General features: G+C 43.9%; 1 protein-coding gene across 1 annotated transcript in view; it reads left to right on the top strand.

The window, feature by feature from the left end:
- The first annotated feature begins 35 nt into the window (after nt 1-35).
- The window catches only part of SH3TC2 (SH3 domain and tetratricopeptide repeats 2), a 46937-nt gene continuing 21121 nt past the window's right edge, over nt 36-25851 (top strand). Inside the window, exons 1-8 of the mRNA XM_039239505.1 lie at nt 36-87; nt 7370-7468; nt 11036-11163; nt 14076-14181; nt 15641-15784; nt 16813-17014; nt 17790-17863; nt 20021-20216. Coding sequence (XP_039095436.1) covers nt 36-87; nt 7370-7468; nt 11036-11163; nt 14076-14181; nt 15641-15784; nt 16813-17014; nt 17790-17863; nt 20021-20216 — 1001 coding nt within the window. The remainder of the gene's footprint in view (nt 88-7369; nt 7469-11035; nt 11164-14075; nt 14182-15640; nt 15785-16812; nt 17015-17789; nt 17864-20020; nt 20217-25851) is intronic.

Consider the following 25851-nt stretch of genomic DNA (forward strand, 5'->3'; position numbering starts at 1 on the left):
CCCAGAGGCCTTGGCCTGGGGAGGATGATGCACACATGGGTGGCTGCTTCTGCATTCCCGGGGAGCCGAGTCTGTCCTGGGGCCCAGGTGAGTCTCCTGGGGCGGGAGGGGGGGGGGCGGGGGCTGGCCTGTGGCTTGGCTGAGGCGGTTGGTGTAGTGAAGACGCAGGGATCCGCTGGGTTGAGGAAGCTGCTCTTCCAAAGATGGGGACATGGGCTGTGCTTTCCGGCTCCCTCTGCTCCCGTCCCTCATTCCGTATTTGTCGTTCTGGCTTTGTGAGAAGGGGGTTGACCCCGGGGAGCTTCTACTATTCCTGGAGAGAGAGGCTTTGAGCTCACTCTGTGGGGAGCCAGTGTTGCTCCTGGCTGCTGCTTGCAGGGTGTGACCAACCCTTCCGTCCTTTCTTCCCAGGATTCCCTGGGTCAGGAAGAAACCTCAGGCAGTGAGCCTCGGGGGCCCATGCGTGGTCATAAATCTGGCCTCGGTCACACAACCCTATTTTCTTCAGGGTTGCTGTTACTCGAGAAAAACAGGCAATTTCCTGCCTCCTACCTATCATGGCGTGATTTTTTTAAAGTTTATTTATTTACTTAGAGAGAGAGACCTGGGAGAGGGGCAGAGAGAGAGCGAGAGGAATTCTTGCTTGGAAAAGCAGGCACCTCATTGTCATGGCAGAGGCCGATGTAGGGCTCGAATTCACAAACTCGAGTTCATGGTCTGAACAGAAATCAAGAATCATATGCTTAACCGACCAAGTCACCTGGGCGCCCCTGATTTTTTTTTTTTTTTTTTTGTACATCAACTTGAGGCCACAGAGAGTTGTTGCCCTGAGAAATTGTCAAGTCATCTGAGACTTGACATTAGGTGACTGGCCATTCCAGTTTGCCTGGGTCCATGGGCGTTCTCAGGATGCAGTCAGTGCTAAAACCAGGACAATCCCAGACAATCAGGGTGGCTAAGTCACCTAATGCCAGCTTCTTGCTTCTTTTCAGAGCAAGACCAAGGTGGGGCCCTGCCATCTCGAGTACGGTGTTTGTCAGGATGTGTGGCAGCTCTGAGGGAAGATGGCAGAGTCAGGGAGGACTCACGTGGGAGATAAGGGAGTGCCTTGCTGAGGAATCATTCCGAACCCTTGTTAGGATTCCATGTCTTCCAGAAGTATCACATGAGTCCTTGAAAGGGAGCCCAGGAGGACCCCTAGCCACGGCAAACAAATCCCCACATGATGCCCTTAGCACAAAAGACATTATCTTTAGCTGTGGAAATATTTTGTTTCTCCAGACTTCTAAGGTTTATAAACTGTCCAGACCCTTTTTCTAAGTCCATTGTACCCCATGGGAGCAGACAGTAGATGGAGTGTGGGGGCACATGAAGGATCCCTGGCCCGTAAACCGGTGATGATGATCTGATTCAGCCTACCTTCAACTGGGGAGGCTGGTCTTTGAGGCCATAGCATCTGGGGTTGATCTTGGTTCTTTGACTTGCCTTAGCAACTTATTTAACCCCTCAATTTCAGTTTCCTTATCTATAGATTTATGATATAATGATGCATTCCCCATAGAGCTGTGGTAGGGATTGAGTCTACATGGGAAACACCTAAAATGACCTGGTGCACCGTTAATTAAGCACAAGAAATTAAGCACATGTTAATTACATTTCTATGACACTAACATGTCAAGCTCTGTCTCAAGGCCTTTGTTTGCTCATCTCTGAGATGAGGTGTTGTAGGCTTGGCCTGCAAAGGGGCCTTTGGGAGCTCTGCTCTGCTCTCTGACCCTTAGCTTCAGCTGGAGCAGCTCAGCTCTGTCTGACACCCTGTCCTTAGCCCAAGATTTCAGGTCCAAGTGTTCTGTGGCTCGAAACCAACCAACCAACCAACCAACCAACCAACCAACCAACCAATCAACTGACACTGAAGAAAGCATCCTCAGAATCCTTATGACATTACGGGCCATTATTTTATTGTTTCACCTGATTTGGAGCATCGATAAGTGGTTGGGATCCTGCTTGCACTCTTTCACCAAGAGTCAACCTGCTGTTTACTTTATTGAGGCTCTTCATGCCATTTTCTGTGCTTGTCAGGGACTTTCCCTAGGGAGGAGGATATGGGTGTTATAAGTCTGAGGACTGTAGATATAAACATCCCCTTTTAGCCTCCCCCTGCATTTATCCTAGAGAAATGGAACAAAGAATGCCACATATCCTGGAGCGACTCTGTAGTTCTGTGACTTTGGGCAAGTCTCTTGTATTCTTCAAACTTTAGTTTCCTGTCTGTAAACTGGATCTAATGGTACTATCTATCACATGGAATTTTGGGTGAGGATTAAATCAGGAACTCATCTCATGGGTTTAGTGCAGAGGCTGGATTCTGATAATCCCTCAGTAACTATGGCCTATTTTCTCATTCACAAGTGAAGACTATTCCCACAACCCTTGTCCCTAATTCCTGGCTCTATTGTGCCCTTGTTTCTGGCTGTTTCCACCATTACAGCTGTTTAAGGAGGTGTAAATAGCAAGGGCCAACAGTCCTCAGGGGTAAGAGAGGCAGGAAAGGAGAAGGCTCTTGGTAGCACTGAGCCCTGGACAGATGCCTCACTAGTTTGCTGGGGTGTCACACAGTGATGAATGCTGGCTCTGGCAATCCCAGGTGAGCTGTATTCCCACACATGGACTCTGCCCGAAGCATCTGTTCCCTGTGATGTCTGTCATTTACTCACATAAATCTCCCGATCGCACATGGTGAGAGGTGCTGGTTCTGGTCAATTGCAGTCATGTCTGACTTCCTGGGCCCTTGGATATTCTTGCCACTGTTTAATAAATTATAGTTGCTCCCTTAGGATCACGGAGCAAGTCAGGTCAAAGTTCATTAATCAAAAAGCTTCTAGCACTGCCCCCTCATCTTCAACACAGTCCTTAAGAAATCTGGCAGACTTACACTCTTAAACGGAGGATGCGAGAGAGAAATTTTTCCTACACTGATCATTGGTGTTCTTAACTTTCAACATTTTTGGTAGATGTGAATCATGAGTATAATAATAGGGAATTGAGGGAGAAGGCTGACAATAGTAAATGATGCTTCATATTTGAACTTTAGAAAGGCATTTTGAACTTACTCATAATAGAGAAAATCAGAACAATAAACCAACCATCTAGCTTTAGCACATTTTGACATTATACCATACCAGCCTCCAAATATCTTTATTTCATTCTTTTACTTAAAAAAAATGTTGCAGATACAAGTAGTGTCTCCTGGTAGTTCTCCTCTGTCTCATTTCCCTCCATCTCTCTCTCCCTGAAGTTAACCACTTCCATGAATTCACTGGTTTTGTGCTTTTATTACATGTTCATGTACTCATAATCATTGCAAAGAATTTCTTCTGCAGATTTTGATACTTAAACAAAATGATAGCGTCATGCAACTTCTTTCTTCCCTCTTCTTCAACATTACGATTGGAGATAATGTCCATGCAGATTGATGTAGCTGTAGTTCTAATTTGATTTTTGCCCCCAACAAAGACAGTGTAGATTTACATCATAAACACTGCTGGTGGTATGACTGTCAGGTCAAAGAAGGAAAAAATGTGTAGCTGGGGGGTAGGGGAGAAGCCTGAAAGGCAATACTTACTTCTTAAAGTTGGGGTGGTGGTTAGGAGCAAGGGGAGATGGGAAGGAAGATATAAGAGCAAGTGCTCTTGTCCAGCAAGTTTCTGGAAGTGAGATATTTCCAGATTAGAAACTTCAGAGCCCTGAGTTCTGAGGTCGGGTTAATGTAGTGGTGGTAGTGAGTTCTGCCCTCCGCCCTACACTCCCCCCCCCCCCCCCCCCCCCCCCCCCACCGATGATCTGGATGGCTTCTCACTCTGCTGCTAACTTGCTATGTGACCTTGGTAAAAATCACTTCTCCTCTTTGAGCCTGAGTTTCTCCACAGTAAAATGAGGAGTAGCACTAAATGATCTCTTATCCCCCTATCTATTTATTTTCTACAATTACTGTTTTTTCCTGATTTTTACCCTTCATATTCAATTCGTCAAAATGCTTTCTCTTTTCTTACTTTAAAATACCACGTTATTCACTATACTCTCTCGCTTCTCATTTGCCAAGACCACAGTCCATAGTCTCATGCTTTATACCCCCATATTGCAATTCAGCTTTTTAGCTGGCATCCCCCCCCCTTTTGTCGTTTCTTCTTCCTGTCCTTCTTGTGCTAGGTAAAATTTCCATTTTTATTTTGCCATCCCCATGCTCAAGAATACTTCATGGCTCCCTATTGCTTGCTGTCTCTACTCTATGTTTCTCTCCCTCTCCTGACTTTACCATATTTGTCAATTTTAGTCCCATGATCACTGACCGCTCTGGTGTGTACAGGCTGGTTTCTGCTCTCTCATGTGTATGCAAAGCTCATTTCCCCTTTTCCTGCTGATCTCTTTGCTAATAGTTTTGCTCCCCACCACCCCAATAAACCTAACAAGAAAGTGAAGAGGAAGCCGCAGACTCGGAGATAATATTTGAAAACCACATATCTGATACTTGCATCTAGAACATAAAAAAAATCTTATTATAACTCAGTCATGAGAAGGTCAATAACCCAATTAAATGAAGCAAAAAGTTTATAAAGACACTTTCATTCAGAAAATATGGATGGAAGATAAGCACATAAAAATGTTCAACATCAGGGGAGCCTGGGTGGCTCAGTCAGTTAAGTGTCTGACTTTGGCTCAGGTCATGATCTCCCAGTTTGTGGGTTCGAGCCCTGCATTGGGGTCTGTGCTAATGGCTCAGAACCTGGAGCCTGCTTCAGATACTGTGTCTACGTCTCTCTCTGCCCCTTCCCCACTTGTGTTCTGTGACTTTCTCTCTCAAAAATAAATAAACATAAAAAAATTAACAAAATGTTCACCATCATTAGTTATTAAGGAGGTGTAAATTGAAACAATGAGATAACACTGCACACCTGTGGAATGGCTAAAATTAAAAAGAATGATAATATCAAGTGTTGGTGAGGGCATGGAACAACTGGAACTCTCTCACATTGCTGATAGAAATGCAAAATGGTGGCCATGAACATCCTCCTTCAAGACGGGCGTACCTCATGGACACTCATCATCCTTAGGCTGTTGTTTCTGTTCATGCAGTCTTACAATAAGGATATACTCTCAAAGCTTGCTGGAGCCAGATGTAAGTGAGTAATGTTGACAGTGTGGTGGCCAGAAAATAACAAATTGCCTTAGAGGGGCAGTCATCACTTGGCTCCAGCTAACTTCTGCCACCTGAGAATGAGGGCCCTGAGTTATAGATCTTCCAAGCTTCAAAGCCAAGCTGAGCATCTAGGCGGTGTAGAATATCCCAGTTTCTAAATGATGTCAAGGAATTCAAATTTGAACTTTAAAAATTCTGTGCCGGGGGTAGGAAGGGAGGAAAAGGAAAGAGAAGAGTCACAAAAAAGAAGAAAGAAAGAAAAAAAAGATGCTTGTGGGTTTGTCATGGCCTCTGGCCTCTATTCTATCACTTTTCAAACTGTCTCAGAGTAGGGAAGCAGGCCGCCACTCCAAGTGTTATCCTAGGACCCCCAGGAGCTCCACGTGAGAGCACATTAGACAGACAGAAGCTTAGGCTTTCAACCTATGGAGGCAGAATCTAAATTGTATCAATATCCCCAAGTAATTCATACACACATTACAGCACCAGATCTAGATGTATGGTTCCCAACACTGGGACAAATTAGAATCATTTGGAAAACTTACAAGAATTTCTGTGGCTGGGCTGCACTATGAAGCACGTAATTCAGCATCTCTGGGAGATGTGGCCAAGGCACTGCTATTTTTAAAAAGCAATGTGAGTGATTCAGGTAGGCAGTCAGAGTTGAGAAACTCTAACTTAGATCAGTCTGTCATTTATGAGTGGGAAAGTGAAACCTCAGAAAATGGATGGATGGCATGTCTTGCCCAAGGTCATTAACTAATGTGTGGGAGAATCTGATTTGTGTTCAACTTCTTATCTCATGATTTCCAAGCCAGTGGCTTTTTGCTACACTTACCTTTAGTTCCTGGGGGCAGAGCTACAAAATGATCCTGCTCAACTATAGCTCATTACTGCCAGCCTTCCAGCTAAGCTGCTTTCAGCACTGAAGGTCTAACAGGATGGACTGGATGAGGAGCTGTGAGCTGGTGAACCCCTCCTTCTGCCTATTCAAACCCAAATCCATTTCATTCTCCCTACACATCACCCCCAAATGCGCTAACTGCTCCTGCTATGAAGAAATAGAAGGTCCTCCACTTGGGTCTCAAAATCTCACTGCAAAGGCATGGAGTCGAGGCAATGATTCCTGACATCAATGGGAGGATCTGGGTTCGGTACTCATCAACAGTGAGTGGATGGCGTGTAATTGCTGGTCCCTTATCCCTCTTGGGCTGTATCAGTAGAAGAACGGGTCCAGAATGGGAAACTGGTGGGTCGGCTTGCGTCTGACCTAGCACAATTTTACAGCTGAAGAAACTGGGAGAATTAAGTGAGGGACTCACAAATAGTGGTTGAGCCAAGATTCCTCATCCCTCTTTCCAGGAGGAGGTTGTGCTGATAACATTCTGATCCCATGGTATAGTCCACGAGCAGTTTCATGATCAAAGGAACAGAGTAAGCACAAAAGTAATGTGTTAATGAGTTCTCTTGTATTTGGGGGAGACCATGAAGGAGACCCACATTTCATAGTGATACTTGTGAAATTTCCTTCTATTCTTTTATATCCATTGCTTTATAGCTCTACTCTCTTCTTTCAACTCTGTCATCAAAATAGCCTCCTCCCCTAACCCTAGCCTATGCCATGATCTTCTTTCTTCTCCTTTTCACTCCAATTCTATGGCTGCAAAGACAGGAGCATTTTGGAGATCTCGTACATGACTCTAGTAGCAGACAGCCTGGGGACCATCAGACATTTCAGGTCCATTTCAACCATGCATGCGTCAGCCATCCTCCTAATGATACAACTCTGCCTTACACTGCTCTAGCGTTTCTGTTATCCACCCATTGACCTTAAACCTTGCTGCAGTCAGATCTGTAATGACCTTGTAGGCTCTACATACATCAGTAAAGTCAGCCATGGGACCCAGTCTGACCCGTGGGCAGGAATCTGTTTTATTTATTTACTTTGAATAAAACAGGGGTCCTCAGGGTACTGCAAGATTGAGATGGCATGTGTGACAGGGCTTTGATAACAGGTGAGTACTAAATAATTATAAGACAATGGTGAAAGCAGTGAGAATTCTTCCAGGCCACCAGCCCTGGGGAAAAAATTGTCACTCGACAAAGACTTACAGTCCATGCTCATAACTTGCTTACACTCACACACATGATGTTATATTCGATCTCTTCCAGGTAAAGAAACTCCTTCTAAGGATCCAGCCATATCGAGTGAGTTTATAGCCTCATCTGAAGACCAGGAAAAATGTTTCCTGCCACAGAATATGACTCCAGGTATCTAAACCCTAAAGAGAAGCCCTATTTAATATATATATATAATATTTATAATATATTTTATATAAATATAATTATATTTATATTTTACATATTTTATATAAATATAATTATATTTATAATATATAAATAAATATATATCTATTAAATCCATGTGGAATACCACAGTAACATCCTTATCTCTCCCACCTGCAGGCTCCCTTCCTTTATCCTTTCTAGGCACCACCACCAAATGCATCGTTGTAGGCATGACCTTGACTATGATATTCACTTGCTCACAAATCTTCCAGTGCTCTCCAGTCATTGCCTGCAAGAAGACTAAGTTAAAGCTTCTCAGTCTGACACTCAAAGCTCTTCACAATTTGGCACATACTAGGAGCTCCATGCATATTTGCTATACTGAAAAAAGTGTATCATCAATTAAATTTTAAGGTGCTGGAGAGCAAGGTAATACTTTTGGATACTTAGGTATTATCCATGGTCACATTCGTATTCCCTATATCCTATATACAGTACTTTATATATAGCAGGTTCTCAATAAACATTTGTTAAGTAGGTGAATAAGTGAATAAAAAGTTGATGATGTGACCTGAGATTGGCTGAGCAGAAGTAACCCATATGAATCTTTCAGAAGCAGAAAAAGATTTTTGAAATTAATGTGGGTGAAATTTAATTCTCAAAGCATGTCTTTCACAAGGCTCCTGTTAGAGATCTCGGTGAGGCTGGTGGGGAGCTGACATTGAGGGTGGTATACCTGGGCTGAACCTACCAGAAGCTCTGGGGATCAACCCGCAGAAGACTCCGTGTCTGGCGTACAGTAACAGGGACGAGTTCTGAGTGCAAATCATGAGCCAAGCATGTGCCAAGTGATCGCCTCTCATTCTCCCGTGCTGCCCTCTCGGACGTGGCACCCAACTCCCCATTTCAAAGGTGGGCAGGGTCCCAGAGAGAAAGACAACTCCCCTACTGCCACAAAGCTAGCTGGTGATGAGAAAAGAGATCAAACCTTAGACCTTGTTCATAACCACCAGTCTTCACTGCTGCTCCCAGCAGGTACTTCTCTCTGGCACAAAAGTGATAGACTTGCGAAAAAGATTTACATTATGAATGTTTCGAGTGACATGAACTAGGTAAATGAATATTGCTTACGTGCCATTACGGGGTCTCTTTTTTTTTTTTTTTTTTTTTTTTTTAGTTTTCAAATTCTGTCAAACTGCTGGGCTGACGATGAGAAAACCCTTGCCCTTTCTTGTTCTCGTGTCAGTCTGCTTATTTGTCTGTTAGCTGGGGCCACCCTCGAGAAAAAATGACCTCGCCATCTGTTGTTTTCTGAGGGCAGTGGAGTCAGCATTTTGCCTTATCAATGCATGAAGGCCGATGAACAAAGGGTACCACATAGGTGAAATTTATCCAACCGGGGCTGGTCTTCTCCATCTTTCAGCATTTTCCTCCATGATGCTGTTTCCAGGAAAGTCACTGAGTGAGAAGGGGACACTTTGCTCAAGCCGCCAATCTCTCCTTTAGGTGGAAGAGTCATAGACACAATCAATCAGATACACTAGCATGATGAAACGACAGGTTTACAGAAAGATTTTTTAAAGAAATGACAAAATGCACTTCACACTAACACTGCGGTGAACTTGATTTATTCCCCTGTCTGGTCATGCTGAGGGTACTGTAGGATCCCAGACAGGAGACAGTCACTGGTGGCTCTCACCTGTTGGGATCTCAAAAGCCATTTGCTCACTTAAATCCAGTCTTTGGAGTGACATATCCATGGGTTCATATGCAGGCCAAGGAGATCCACACCAAAGGGGCCGTCATTCATCTGGGGCTATTGCGAGAGATTCTAGAAGGGAGTTTGGATCAGGCTTTGGAAGGACAGGAGCGATGGGCTTGGTGAAAAGGCATCACAGAATCAGTCAGAGTCAAGGTTCATTACAGGTGTGACAAGATGGGAGCAGAGAGGTCAGTAATTTTGCTGCAGCACTGGGGTGGGGGTAGGGAGTTTGTGAGAGTCAATAGCTAATGCTTAAGGTATCCATTGACTATTTCCTATATTGGAGGCACTGAACAAAAAGCTTTATATGCATCATCTCATTGGTAAGCCTCTTAAAAGCTGTGTGAGATAAGTATTCGACAAGTCATTTTGCTAATGAGAAAGAAAAGTCAAGCACAGAGAGGAAATTAACTGGTCAGCATAGCGCAGTTAGCCAGCGCAGAGCCAGGCCTTGAGCCCAGGTCTGTGTGGCTCCGCCTCCCCGGCCTTTGCCTCCTCCTAGAGGTCAGTGTGCTGATCAGTGAGGCTACCAGACAGAGGGCTGGATCCGGACAGCTGAAGATGGAGGGCTTGGATGAGATTAGATCACAGGCCAGGGAGGAATGGAGTGGAACAAACATCCACCCGCAGTTCACACCAGCGTCAGGTCAGTTGGGTGTTTATTTATTGGAGCTCATTGGCAGCCACAGCATTTTCAGGACTTCTAGGTTAAAAATGGGCCTTTCACAGATAGGAATCCAGGCTGCCTTGTGTTACCTGGCTCAGCATGAGAGGGGCCATCTTCAAAGTGCTCAAGGATTTGCAAAGTCTCTGCCAAGTTAGGGTTAGAAGAAGAGAGATCACCATATTATGCAGTCCAGTGCCTTTGTGGCTCATCGTATTTGATAATTATTAACAAGATTGCTACTTATTGTCTAAAGGAGGCATGTGGCAAAGTGCGATTATAAGATGAACCTCCCCAGGGTGACCTTCTCTCACAACACTATTCAAAGGTGTACCCCAGCCTCCAAGTGCTCTGTCCCTCTGTCTGTTAACCTGATTACTTTTCTTTTGTAGCACTTTTCTCCATTTGAAACTATTATGTTCACCGAATTGGTTACTTGCTAGAATACAAGCTCTGTGAGAACAGGGGCCATGTCTATTTTGTTCCCAGGGTGCCCCAGCACCCAAAGTAGCTTCTGCTCACAATAGTGGTTGAATAAATGTGCATTTTGAACAAATTAAAGGCAGACCTTAATACATTCACCAAAAACCGTGACGAACATTAACAGAAACATTAGAAAGAAAGAGTTTAGAGAAAATGTATACATAGTGTATACATAGTGCACAAAGTATGTACCATCTATTACATATCAAACATTTGACATATTAATAGGTTTCCATGTAAATGGATAAATTGGTATCTGTTCAAAACTTTCACAAGTCATCCACAGGAGGCAATATACGTCTAGCTGTTTGTGTCGGCACTGTCATCTCAGTGCCAGGCAGTGTAGGACTACACCTTGTTCAAAGCAGAAATAACCAACAGCAACTTGTAGGTTTCCAAGAACATGCTAGAACTTCAGCCTTTTTCTTTTTCTCCTTGGGAGACATTTTTAAAAAGGTGCTCAGAAGATGGTTAGAAAGTTAGGAGTACTTGTAATCTCTAATTAATGAGGATACCAATTTAAGGTTTAGGTGTGGGAAACATGGGGGCTTATCTAATTCTTTCTTCCCTTTTATTGCGTTTCCAGCCTGACCTGATTGCATCTCTGTCTCTGTCTCTGTCTCTCTCTCTCCTCTTTAAGATCTGACCCTCTCCTTCAGTGTGAAGAGCCGCCGCAGGAGGTGTGTAAACGGCCCCCTGCAGGAAGCGGCCAGGAGGCGGCTCTGGGCACTGGAGAATGAGGACCAGGAGGTGCGTGCACTGTTTAAGGTGAGCTGGGACGCAGGGTGCAACTCCGAGCCTGTCTTGTGTCCAGCCGCTGCAAGGCTCGCCAGCACCTAGGACAGCGCCAGAAACAAAGTAGGCCCTCAAGAACATGGCTGGCTGAAGGAAAGAATGAATGAAAACGTGCACATTTTCCGCCCAAGAATAGGCAGCACTCGGAAGCTGGCAAGGAGTTGCAGTCAGAGAAAATCTGACTTTCGGTTTCAAATCTGCCGCTATTGGTTGGTTGACCTTCCACAAGTTACTTACCTGTGTAGAATGGGAATCGTTATGATATCTACTTCATCAAGTATACTTAAGGAATTAAAAAAAAATTTTAATTGGAATTTTATTGGAATTTTTTATTGTGGTAAAATATATATAACATAAATTTTAAACTTTAACTATTTTCAGTGCATAATTCAGTAGCATTAAGTGCACTCACCTTGTTATGCAGCCATTATCACAGTTTATTCCAGAACTTTTTCATCATCTCAAACGGAAACTCCATACCTGCTAAACAATAACTCCCCTCTGTCTCCTTCCCTCACCACCGTTAACCAATAAGTATATATATTTTTTAAATTACCAAAATTGCCAATCAGAAATTAGTAACTATACATTTTAGAATGGGAGGAGATAAAGGCATTAAAGTAAAACACCAGTTCCTCCTCTTCCATAGTGGGGAGCTAGTCTCTTCAGTCATTCCACCAAGGAAGAAGGGTCTGACCAAATTATTTACAGCTTAGGAGGGACTTATTAGGAGAGCCAAATTTCTGGTTAACCACTTAACCAGAAATGGTTAAAAGTTGCTGCAGCTAGAGTGGGAGAAAGAGAATATTACTTTATGTAAAAAAACTAATATGTCCTAGTTATTTTTACAGTCCCTGAATTAATTTGATACAAATTATAAAGGGAAATGTGTTCTATTAATCCATCATGTAAAAAAAAAAAAAGTGTCTGGTTTGGTGGGAGGAGTCAGTGAGTCAGTATCTGTAGAGAGCTTGGCACTTTGCTTGGGTGGTGGCATAGGTTCCATAAATAGTAGGTAAGCTATAAATAGTAGTGTGTGGCTTTTTTAATTTCCAGAATTCAGAACTCGGAGGCACGAGCCGCTCACTGGCACCAAAGTACTTTTAAAATTTGAGTCACTTGTGGCGTGGGCAAGAGCTGGGTGTGACTGAGCCAGGTGGTCCGCTGGGTGGAGGAGGGAGCCAGGCAAGCTTGTGTGCCAGAGTGTCACAGCACCCACATAGGGGACCATGGGCAGATGGCTTACCCTGTCTGTGCCTGGGCCTCCTTGACATGGACAGTGCCATTTTCTATTAAATCTGAGATGCTGTTTGATGAGAAAAGGCCCCAACATTTTATATACCTCAATGGAAGAAAAGACATGCTGCCACATAAGTAGGACATCACACTTCTTTCTCTTTTATTTCAGAAATGATCAAATGCGGGAAAAGTGCATCCTAGAATGTATAGAGCCGTGTAATTGTACTCTTTTTACAGGATCCTTGTGAGTAAATGAGACATGGTTCCTAAAGCTCTTGGTGAAGTGCCTCACAATTAATGAATCTCCTGGAAATCAATTTTTATCTAGAGCCCGTTCCCTGATCAACAGGATTGACATCCTCCAGGGACCTGGGGACTCCTGGGGCCTGGTTGGGGAGAACCCCAGAGTTTTGACTTTGCTGGCCTGGTGTCTCTTCCTCTCTTCCTTCCTCTCTTTCTATCCTCTTCTTTCCATAGGGTTCCCCCAGAATAGTGTTCCGGGGGTGATCTTTGACGGCTGGAGCTGGCCTGGGGGAGAAAGGATATCCTGACCATCACTCATTATAGTCAGCTCTAAAAGCTTGGGCAAGCAACAGAAAGATTTTAGGGGAAACCCCAGTCTGTATAGTGGTTCAGGCCTGTTTTCTCAGGTATTAAAAGAAGGGGAGGTGAAGCAGGCAAAATGGTCTAGCACAGCCTTTCTGAAGGGCAGTTTGGCTCCCGCATGTTAGGACTGAAAACATGAATATCTGCGTTCCCAGCTGCACATCTCAGAATAACTTTTGTCAAGCCAATCAAAGATGTGTACGAAGATTTAACCATTGGATGTTTATCCCAGTACTGTTCAGGATGGTGAGGAAATGGAAACAACTCAAACGTTTAACCATAAGACAATGTTAAGAATTCATTATGTTGATGTAGCAATGGCATATGTCACCAGTAAAAAGAATGCAGGTCATTTAATGACAAGGGAGAGGGTTCACAACATATTATTTCGTTACAAAAGAAGATTACAAAACAATTTACATAATGTAGTTCTATTTATATAAAAATAGTTACATCCAAGCTCATGGAGAGGAAAGAGGATTCAGAGTTAATGCACAAAAGGGTTAACACAGATGGTCTCGGTGGGGGGGGGAGCGCTGTGGATGGTTTTTGTTTGCATGTAATTCGGTTTTTCTGCTTGTCAGCTTTATAAAAATAATCATTAGACATAGATTCACAATCAAACTGGCTTCCAAGGTGCCTTCTGTTATTTATCCTTCCCCCTCCCCTATACACCTTTTTTTTTTTTTTTTTTAAATACAAAGGGAGTATTCTTTGCCCACAGTTCTGCACGTTGCTTTCTTTCCGTTGTTGCATCTAGCAATGTATGTTTGGAGGCTTTGCCCCTGCACAAAGAATTTCCTCATTCCCTTTTTTATGGCTGCATCATATCATATCCATTGCATGGATGAGTCATAATTCATTTTAACCAGTCTCCTGTTGGTGGACATTTAGGTTGTTTCCTTTGTTTTTTCTTTTCTGGTGATATAAGCCCAAATCAATGCCACAATCGAGAAATTCATATGAAGCGTTTTGCATGTCTGGAACGTCATTAACAGGACACTGTCATCCCAGGTCTCCTCACTGTTCTCTTTACCCAGGACCTCTCAGCTAGGTTGGTGGGTATCCAGTCCCAGAAGGCTCAGTTCCTCATCACCTTCAAGACCATGGAGGAAATCTGGAAGTTTTCCACCTACTTGAACTTAGGTATGATGTGGGGCAGGCGGCTGGAGGACACAACTGTATCAGAGTTCAGCCAATCTGTAGGACTTGACATTAGGGAAGTGGTCCGCTTCTGATAATCAAAAGAGGTAGAGCGCTGATATGGATGGTCAACTTTTGTAATATCACAAATTGCCTGGAACAAAGTCTAAAGCAAATATTGACTACTACCCTCAAATGCTATGTGCCACATTTCTTTGATTGCCAGAAAAGACTACTTTCTTAGATAATCAATCAATTGGCAGACAGTTCTTAGCGATAGACTAAATTCAAAGGACTGAGAGAGATGCCGATTCATGGTTTAAAGGAAAAAATAAAGGAACCAGTCTTGAGTAAGATCAAAGTTAGCTGCTCAGAATAGTAAAGTTCTGGATATGTTAGCTCATGTTTTTGGAAAAGCATCAAAGAAAGGGATGGGGAGTTATCTGCTAAAGGACTCAGACTGCAGGGTTTTCCAGGAAGTGACCTTGTATAGGGGGGAAGGGTCAAGAGGGCTCTTGGCTAGAAGGCATAACTTCTCATAGTCATGGTGATTTCCTGCTCTCCACACTTTGCATCCATCTCCTGTGATCATTTAGGGACCCATCTTCAGTTCAAAGTCTAATCCATGGAGCAGCACCATGGGCATCGTGTGGAGCTTGTTACAGAAGTAGGGTCCCAGGTCCCATCCCAGACCTACTGAACCGGCATCTGTATTTTAATAAGCTCCCCAGGTGTCTTATGTGCAATTAAAGTACAAGAAGCACAACTATAGAAAACACACGAAGCCTACATAGGTATAACGGAGAGTCAGGATGCGAAAAAAACAGGGTTTTGCATCATAAGAAAGAGGAAGTCTCAAAAGTAGCAGTTTGAATACAGATAAGTCACATTTAAAGGCATATGTGAATTATCATCCACGGTTGCAATTTAGTCTGGTTATAACAAGGGAGACCATAGTGAGCATGACTGATGGAGAGGCTCAGAGAGGGGATGTTAAAGAAAATCCTGACTCCTTTGTGGGTCACGGACAGCCCACCAGCCACTGCATCATCAGCCACATAGAAATTTGAAACTCAAGTCAGGAAAACTTTAAAGGGGGGAGGGTGACCAGGGTCCCTCAGAGTCCAAATTATGATCTTGGAGATCTGTCCATGGACATATTAGAAAAAGGAAATTAGGGTTGGTCAGCTCACTGTGCTTTCATGGAGACCCGTAATTATTGGGAATGGTAAATATCATTGAAAAATGACTTGTATTTCCCAACAGATGCTCAGAAGAATCAGTTTGCTCTAGAAATTTACTAGCTACCTCTCTATGCCCTTCCAATTCCAGTTAAATGGGGTCAGGTTGGGGACGGTGGGCCGGGAGGGAACTTCCAGAAGGAGCTTTCTCAACCTCTTCCGGGCTCAGCTAGTGGCAGGAATCACGCTGAGTTCAGGGTCTTGTTGGTTTGACTCCGTAGGCTATGTCTCTGTATGTCTGGAACATCTACTCTTTGACCATAAGTACTGGCTCAACTGCAGATTGGTGGAAGATACTGAGATCCAAGTGTCAGTGGATGAGAAACACCTGGAAACGATATACCTGGGACTTCTGATACAGGAAGGTGAGTGCGGAGTAGGGGTGGAATGGGCTCTATAATTAGGATGCAAAGAGAGGTGAAAACATTTAAAGGTGAGAACGTTCATAAATAAACCCACCTCTTATAATACGACTCCAAACATCTCTCCTGGTCTGACACTGACATCACACGAACGGCTATAATTGTCAGTCCCCACTGATTATCTGATGTTAGAACTGCTTGGGGGAATTTTTAGAAGCTGTCCATGCCAGGGGTCCACCTGGGCCAATTCAATCTCCAGAGCGAGGAGCCAGGCTTTGGGATTTTTGAAAGTTGCCCGGATGATGCTAATGTGCATCCAAGAGTAAGAGTCCCTTTAAAAGATATATGATAGAGTTTGATTGTGAAATGAAATCACAAATTCTACAAAACCTGCAAGATTTCATGAGATCGAGGAAAACGGTGTCGGGGAACTTCTTAGAGCACCTGCTTATCTGTTTACGAGGAAGCATCTGAACAAGGTTCCAAGCAATCTCGTAACAACTGATGATATTGCAGACACACGCAAAAAGCCAGATTTGCATACTGTTTTCCAAAATGATGCTGTTAATGACTGCATCGCACAAATCACGGTTGAAGGACAGAATTCTACACTGTGCTACTACAAAATCTAGTTGGAGATATTCTGTTCGCTGAAATCAACTTCATTTATTCTTTTTTGGTCCTAAGATTAAGCAGAAGGTTGGGATTGTAACTGAAATTCTGTTAAATATAGTTTCATTAATTCTTGTTTCATTTTTTTTTTCAAGGCCAAGTCCCAGTTACACCTTATTCTCACAAATTACTCTGAGTTTATGCTGTTTAATTTAAGTGCGTTCCCTCTCAGTGGCTCTTTCCCCCGCCTGGTGTGGTTTTTCTGGGATCACAAAGTCTCTCTGGGATGTCTCTCCCTTGGCTGTGTACTTGACTCCCAGGAAGAAAAGCATCTGGGCTTCTGTTAAAAGGTTACATTGTGCGATACTCCCTTTTCACTTTCTTCTACTCCTTGGAGGGGCTTTTCTCATTGTCTACAGGCTACTTCTTCTGCAGAGCCATGTGCCCCGTGGCTCAGCCACCTGAGAAGGAAGGGGAGTACTTGACACTTTGGAAGAAGGAGTTAATCTCCGTGAAAATAGCTGAAGGCGGATCCGAGTGGGAGGGCATGTCCCTGCTGACTGGTCAGCGGGGCCTGGTGCCTGTGTCAGCCCTCGAACCTCTGCCGCTCCCTTTCCACCAGTGAGTAGCCACCTGCATCTTGGGAGTGGGTCCCAGAGCTGCCCGAGGTCTGCACGGAACAGAGTAAACGTGCTTGCAGATAAGGGCATCTAGAGTGCTAGGGAGGGAACAAAATCTGGATGGTTTTTTGTCTTTCGTTATTTTGTCAAAATGTGCACAATTTGATGACATCAGAGACAACTCAGAATTTCGGATGGACCTTGTACCTAAGAGGAAACCTACTGCCGAGTCTCCAAATGCAGTGTTTCTCAATGTGGGGACTGGGGACCATTTGTATCAGAATCATCTGGGATTTACTACAAATTCAGTGCCCCCCGCTGGCCATCTTCAGACTCTATTAAGATTAGATTCAGGAATTTGCACTTTATATAAGCTCCCTTTGAACGTAAGAGGATGTGTTCCATACTAAAGTTTGAAAATCCCTTCCGGAAGATGTTGTCAACTCAAACATACCAAGTGACAATACACATGATCTCAGGCTGTGGACCCTGTGGTTGGCTCTGGCAGAGAATCTGATGGTGATAAAGGAAAGGGATCCTTTGTTAGTTATTTAACTGGCGAACTAATTGTAGAGCCAAAAAACCATCCTGGGCCTGCTGAATTCTCCTTTTTCACACTGCCTAAATGCTCAGTAAATGTTTGCCGTCATTATAATAGGGGTAATAACCATGATACTTACCATCATCACCCTTGTTGTTATTTTAATGGATTGTTCTGCTTGGGGTTGTCATTTTGTTGAAATCTTTGTTTGCATACCCCCTGTTTCCATTGGCAGATGGTTCCTAAAGAATTATCCAGGAAGCTGTGGCCTTTCCAGGAAGAGGGATTGGACGGGCTCCTATCAGATCGGTATGGCTGAGTTGAAGAGGGTATTGCCAGGGAGATCATATTGCCCCGCCTCCTAATTTTATCTGCAAGTTTGGAGTCCGTTGGTGTGAATTCCTGTTTAGCCTCTGCTGCTCCCTGGATGTGGAGAGGCTGGCTGCTGTCTATAGCATGGGTTTCTTTGCCTGTGAAATGAGAGGTCTCAATCCAGGGCTATTGACACAAATGCTCACAGGGGCACAGAGAACACACAGAGGCCTGAGGACCTGGAGGGAAGATGTAGGGGAGTGGCAGGGACCATAGGGATGTAAAAGAATATGGGTGAATAAGAAACCAGGTGTGGGTCACATGTGGCCTGCAGGCTGCCTATTTTCAATCTCTGGTCAAAATGTTTTTCTAATGTCCCTTAAAGTTAGGTGAAATTGGGCTTGAATTTAGGAAGAGTCAGAATGACTGGCACACAACGGATATACTCAGTAAATACCTGTTGGGTAAATAAATGAAGTATATGTATATATGTATATATTATATGTATATATATATATAGATACACATGTATCTATAAGTACGTATGTATCAACTGGAAATGTTTTCTAAGTATCTTGAGAATACAGATACTAAGTATCTGTAATGTTTTCTAAGTATCTAGAATGTACTTCCTTTCATCTTCATCCTTAGAGCCCCTCCCCACTCCCAACCAATTTAGCCCAAGTGCAATTTTGTAAACTCGGAACCCCAATAACCCTTTATGTTTTTTCCAAATAACACTTTATAAAAAGAAATGCAGGGAATTATGGAACCCAGACATTAGCTCTAATCCATCAGTTGACCATAAATAAGATTTTCAGCTATCTGAGGCAGTACAAGCATTCCCTGGAGTTATGAATACGGGCCTGTGAAGTCTGCTCTGGGTTCAAAATCTGACTCCACGCCTTAAGACCAGCGTGGTCTCAGCCAATCCACGAGCTCTTACCATGCCACAAGTTCCTCATGAGTAAAATGTTACCATAAAACTGACTTTGCACATCATGAGAAATCAACTAAAGGGCATCTGAAAATCACTTAGTACAGTTATTTCACACTGCAAGTCTTTAACACACCACAGATACCACCAGCCCACAAAGTGGTGGGAATTTCTGACCTTGAAGACAGAATCAATAGTGACTTGATCAAAAATGTCAGAGGTCAAAAAAAAAAAAAAAAAGCCAGTAGCTTTAGCAGAGCAGCTAAAGCAAATATGGAAACTAAGCGACATAAAAACCATCATTCTAAGCAAAGCAGGATTAGCAGAAAGAAAGGTTAACCAGCAGCTGAGAGACTGAGTTCCTTAGGTAAATCACAGACCCTCTCTGTGCTTCCACCTTTTAACGTATAAAAAGGGTATTCTGATCCCCTTAGGACTCTTGGGAGGATCTGAGAAAACAGGCTTAAATGTACTTTGTTAAGTGGATGCTACAGGGCTTATCAAGATGTCATTGCTAGATCTTAGCTGGGAAACCCCCCAGCTGAGTAATGACCACAGTCAGAAGGGACGTCTTCCAGATTGGGTCCTGAGCAGTTTTCGCTTCACCAGTGACATGAGGCTAACATTTATTGAGGGTTGATTAGGTATCAGGCATTTCACACCTAATCTCTTTGGCGTTTCCTAATATTTATGAGGCAATCGTTCTTATTATTCTCATTTTACGGTTGGGGAGACTGAGGCTCATAGTGGCCAAAGGAGCTGGAAGGAAATGGGGAGATTCCCCAATGTTTCTCACATTGGTCTGTGGATTTGTGCTAAGCACGATGAAGTATTTACAAGATCATGACAAATCAGACACCGTAGGACAATAGAGTCAGCTTTCCAGTTTTCCATGAGTGAACTTAATTCAGTTTTAGCGTATATCCAGTATTCTGAGATGATCTTTTCTGCATTTGTTAGTATATCATTTCTTTTGTAAAGTGATGATGACAGTGGATGGTAGTTCCTTTCTTTGAATGTCCTAGCTGGGCAAAATTAAAAGCCAGTTACCCTGTGTTGTTCCTGCCAGTTTCTTTTCTTGGGGGGGGGGGGGGGGGGGGGGGGGGGGGAGATTTTACTGGTCCTTGAAATCCTAAATCCTGGGGACCCTTCATTTCATATTACACTGGAAGCAGTTTCTGCCTTGTTTAGTTGACATGGATGTTATTTCTCCACAGGCAGAGGGAAATGTAAGGCCTGGAAAGAATATGAGAGGGAAGACAAGGATGAACTGAATTTTCACCGGGGAGAAAGCATCGAGATCATCGGCTTTGTCATTCCTGGGCTTCAGTGGTTCATTGGGAAGTCGACGCGCTCTGGAGAAGTGGGCTTTGTTCCCACCAGGAACATAGATCCTGAGTCTTATTCTCCAATGTGAGTAAGGCAAAGAGGCCCTCTGGGATTCTGGAGCAGGTGCCCTCCCAGGAGGGTCTACCCAGTATGGAACAGGGTCACAGAGGAGCTTCAGGATTCCCCAGCAAGAGAGAGTCAGAGGAGCACATTCTGACAACCATGGCTGTCACGGGGGCTGATGGGAAGGAGAGGATGAGTCATCAAGGAATAAGTCAGTTTGGTTCTGTTCAGCAGGTGGTCATCGAGGCCTTCCCATAAAGAGAGAAGCACAGCCCCGAGATGAAGGGCCTGCTATTGTCACCGTGGGTGTGGTGTTGGTACTTGTATTCTGCCACTCACCTCGTCCAATCAAAGGCCCCCCATTGAGGGAACGGCCCACACAAGGACCTATAGATTACAGCTCAGGGAACGGAGAGATCCTCCCGTGGAGGTGTATCCGCTGAAAGCATCATGGTGGTGGCCAAGATGGTAGAGTGCATCTTTCACTCCTGTCTGCCTGGCCTCCACAGGGCTGTTCTGAGGAGCGGATGCATGGGACCAATGAGCGGCAGGAATATTGACCACTCTCTCTGGGTTGGGCTTCCCGCAGAAGGATAGGAAACAGTAGGAAGCCTGGGCCCAGAAAGTACCAGAAGGGACACCGAGTTGGCTGCTACATTGAGACACAGGGAAAACGTGGCTCAAGGATTATCTAAGGCCCTGAACACTCATACTGGAATCCCTTCCTTGTATGAAAGAGCCACCAAAGAGAGCGGGCCAAGGGCAGGATCTTCTTCTTTTTTTTTTTTTTTTTTTTTTTTTTTAAATGTTTTATTTATTTCTAGCAGAGAGAGAGACACACACACAGGGTGAGCAGGGGAGGGTCAGAGAGGGCAGGATCTTCTTCTAAGCCTTGCCCTTTGTAGGGAGAAGAGACAGAAGGTCATTTTCGGGATCCAAGTGATTCTAATCAAGGAAAAGACTCACTGAACCCCTAGAGGATTAAGGAGTGAATGGGAGCTTATAAGGAAGAAAGGGTGTCAGGAGAACTCACATGAAACAGGCAGTATTTGAGCTCAGCTTTGGATGAGGCAGATGGAAATGGAGACACGTGAACACAGGTAGGAAAGTGAGGGGATTCTTGGGGAATGGCTCCTGCTCATTGAGAAGCGGGCCACCAGGAGGGCACCGGTGCGGCAAAGACTCAGGAGGGCCATGACGTGGCACACGGAGAATGCCTGTGCAGGGGCCTGTGTCCTTTAACCGGCAGAGCCTGGGGAGCCTGGGGGTGTCTCTGAGAAGGGGAGACACGTGATGTGACTGGAACTTCTCTGTGGGGAGCTAACCATGGCCTTGAGTGAGGTGTGCATGGGCAGGGGAGAAGCTGGAGGCAGGGGACCAGCAAGAATGCCGAGGTGGCCACCTAGGAAGGGGTGGAGGGAATGGAGAGCAGAGGGCACTGCTGAGAACCAGTTAACAGGAATGTAGAGATTCCAGGAGCTTTATAAATACGGATGCCAGCGTTCTGCCCCGCAGAGGTTCTATCTCATTGGTGTGGGTGCCTGGACAGCCATGGTTACGGAAGCTCCCCAGGTGGGGCTAACATGCAGCCAAGGTGAGACCCGCTGCTCAAACCACCCGCTCATTTCCCGCGGGGGCAAGCGAGGACCCCAGGAGTGAAAGGGCTGAACCCAAGGCCTTGTGTCTGGGACCCCAGAATCCTGATGTTAAAGCTAGGGTTCGTTCTCAGCAATATAGTTCTGGAGCTGAGATCCTGGTAAGAGGGAGAAAGAATAAGGAGCCCTGAGATTCGGTGGGGAAGAACAATTTACAGAGCAGAGGAGGAAGACATGTAGCAAAGGAGACAGAGGAACAGAGGAGCAAGATGAGAGGGAGGAGGGAAGGGAGGTGCAGAGATAATGAACACTGTTGCAGGCTGCAGAGAGGGAAAGCGGGGCTGCCTGCTGAAAGGCCTTGGGGACCGGCCATGGAGAGGTCACTGGTCATCGGGAGGCAGCGTAGCTTGGTAACCAGAATTCCAGAGCCAGACTGCATGAAAGGCATTTATGAGCATGTGAGCACACATCATGTATCTCCACTAGCTTACCAGTTCCGTGACTCTGGATGTGCTAATTGGCATCTCTCTGCCTCAAGTTTCCGCCTGTAAAATGCACACAATATTAGTACTTGCCCAGAGGGTTGTCAGGAGTTAATGTAAGCTGATTCTGTACATGTAAAGCACTTACGACGGTGCCTGGCACAGTGTGTGTATATGTGGCCGATGTGCACTAACTCTTACTAATGCCATTATCGCCATGAGTGGTGATCTTTGAGAAGCAGCTTTAATAGGATATTGGGGGCAGGGGTCCGATTCCATGCATTATTGGACTTCGGGACCTCATACCTTGCCCCAAACAGCAATAACTTGTACCACTAAATTAATTTGAATATCACATTCTAGCTGGCTTAGTTGGATACAGTGTCACCATGAAGAACATCACCTCCTGTATGGAAGTGGGTGGCATGAGAAATTCTCCTTATTTCTCCCAGTGTCTTCTGATGGTCCCTCTACCTGGTCCAGGGGACCCCATCACCAGAGACTACGCATTGGGTGGGGAAGGGGAAAGTGAGCCAGGAGACAGGGAGAGAGGGAAGGAGGGGAGAGGGGAAGTGGCTTATTGCACCCCCCTTCCCCCAAAGAACTGCCTAGATCACAGACCTCCCTGAATCACAGCAATGAGAGAAAAAGCCCATAAACAAGCTGGCCACAAGCAGCACCCTGGGTGTGGAGGTCCTGGGAATTGACTTGTGTGCCATGCAGGTGGTCTGGCCACTGGGTGTCACTCTTAGTCTGTGTTCATTTGGTGTCAGTTTTCTGAAGACAGTCCAGCATTTGCTGGTCTCCTTCCTTTTCCCATAGTCTCCTGCCCTGTGCTAGTATATTACTCCCAAAGAGTGTATTCATTCATTCATTCGTTCTTCATTCATTCATTTATCCACTCATCCATGCGTCCATCCATCCGTCCATCCGTCCATCCATCCATCCATCCATCCATCCATGAGTCCATCCACCCATTCATGCATCCATCCAACGAATTTGGTTAAATTTATTTAACCAAATCTGCATAATTAAGAGTGAAATTTCTCAGAAGCTGTTTTGTGAGCCAGATTTGGTCTGTGCCCCTGACACACTGGAAAAGGATCCTGTTTTTCCACAGAAGCAGAGTTGTGGGTTTCCTTTTTTTAACAGCACATATTTCAATACCAGCTACCTAGATTCACAGCAATAGCAGCTGGAAAACCAGTTCTTAAGACTTGGGGGTAGGCATTCTGTCTGAATAGACATGGCTTTGTTTTGGCCAGAGTGTCGTTACAGACTGAAGAACTTCTGATGGTGACAGAATGCCACACCTTTCCTTTCTTTTGGTTTTATGCTTTTAAAGTGTATTTGGGGTGTGTGTGTGTGTGTGTGTGTGTGTGTGTGTGTGTGTGTGTTGAGGGAAAAATGTCTTTAGATACAACTGAAGACTCCTTTTTACTCCTCCCTACTTTCACCTTCAGGTCCTGATTCTTACCCCAGCGGCAGACTCTATTTGAATCTGATATGTATCTTTCCAGTCCTCATTCTGTACCTTTTAGAAATAGAAAGGGGTGTTTACTTGTAAAAAAAAAATACTAGAGTTTTGTGTATTTAAAAATGTATATAAATAGGTTTTTTTTGGAACTGGCCTTTTTTTAAGTTGATATGGTAAATTTAGGATTTATTCCCATTATAGTAGATCTAGTTCGGTTTACCAAAGTGTTTACTTAAAGGAAATTTATGTACTTAAATGTGTAAATTAAAAAAACAAGCAAGACTGAAAAATTAATGCACTCAACGTCAGAAATAAAGAACATAAGACATAAGCCAGTATTTTGTAGTATTAGAAGTTTGAAAAATTCTGCTTCTTACATCCCGTTTTTTATACTTCACAATGTTTTTCTCTGTCTTCTTTATAATTCCATTTCTTGTGGCATCTATTTTTGTTAATGATAAGTTTTCTGTTAGTCTCCCAGCCATTTCTTTGCAGGTAGGCAGCTTTTTTTTTCTCATTTTCTTAGTTTCTTTTACTTACGTTTTGTACTATGATATATCTAGATGTGGTTTTTCTGTTACGTATTTATCGCAAGGTGTCCACTCCCGTGTTCACACTGTGTATCTTTTAGTAGTTACTTCAGTGGAGATCTATGAGCTGTAACTACTCTCGGTCTTTAGTCCTTGTTTGTCTTAAATATACTTAAAATATACTTGTGCATGATAATTTAGCTAAGGACAGAAGAGCCTTCAAAGTGGAGGGGGAAATAACCATTAATATAAAATTTCAAATCTGTTATGCCAGGGTTTTGTGCATTTTATTAATCCTTAGAAACAATTTTTCTGATCTTGACCGTCTTTATTGTTTCTTTGTTTTCTGTTTCACTAGTTTCACATTTACCTTCATTATTTTCTTCTACTTTTTAAAAATTTCATTAATTTGTTCTCTTTTCTGTTTAACTCTTTCATCCTGTAAATTGAACAGTCAAGTAATAGATAATCAAGCCCGGAAAGAAGGGTTAGGAGAAATAGAAAACATGAAAAGACCAATAACCTGAAAGAAATGGAAGTCATGTTAAATTTCTTACTGTTTCTATTTATTTTGCTCAGGGCGTGGTGTACTTCTTCAATTTGAAGACTCATGTCTTTCTTCAATTCTGGAAAACTCTCAGTCATTCTCCCTTTGAATATTGCCTCTCTCTCATTCTTTTTAGTCTCTCTTCCGGAATTCCTATCAGAGGTATGTTGGACTTGCCATTCTATCCTCAATCTCGCTTAATCAGTTCTTTTCTATTTTTCATCTTTTTGTTCTTCTAGTGCATTCTGGGTGATTTCCTCAGAACCATTTTCAGTTTCACTAATTCTCTCCTCTGCCACGACTAAACCTGCTGTTTAACTCCACTCATGTCGCCCTAAGTGCCCATACCTTTATTTTCATTTCTAGAGTTTGTATTTTGCTAGTTTCCAAATACACTTGTTTCTACTCACCAGGTTCATGTTTTCTCTGTAGCCTCCATTCAGTCTTTTATTTCATCACTTTAACCATGCTTATTATAAATTAATCTTTAGGTTGGTGTTATTTCTAGCTTTTGTAGTGTTCATGTACCTATTTGTGCACCTGCTGGCACTCACTGTCCATGGTTCCTTCTCTTGTGTTTGAATTTTCGGTTATGTGAATGCATTTTCAGCATTTTAAAACATGGTCTCTGCATGAAGCTGCGCTGAAGAAAACATCCCAGGAGAGCAGTTTTGGCGTTTGTTTCCCTTGAAAACTTAGGAGCTCAGCGGTCCAGGCCTGGTTTTTCAGAGTGGAGTTCTCTGATGGCAGTACCTACACTGTACAGTGTAATTCAGAGCCCACACCTTTTAACGGTGTAAGTCCTGGTGTTTGAATCTTTCCCAGAGACTCACACAGATGGAAAGTGTGTCGTTGGCAGGCTGCTTTTCCCATCTTCGCTTTACAGAAGTTATAGTTCTGCCAGACTTCAGGCTATCGGGAGCTCACAGCTATGCGGGGAGCTCAGTTCAGCTTTCCTGGTTCACACAGACCCAAAATCACATCTCCTGTCCCTATGTGTGGCATTGTAAGGTGAGCCCCAATGC

Source organism: Hyaena hyaena, unplaced genomic scaffold (genome assembly GCF_003009895.1).
Source record: "Hyaena hyaena isolate Hyena2069 unplaced genomic scaffold, ASM300989v1 scaffold_157, whole genome shotgun sequence".
In the NCBI taxonomy this organism is placed as follows: Eukaryota; Metazoa; Chordata; class Mammalia; order Carnivora; family Hyaenidae; genus Hyaena; species Hyaena hyaena.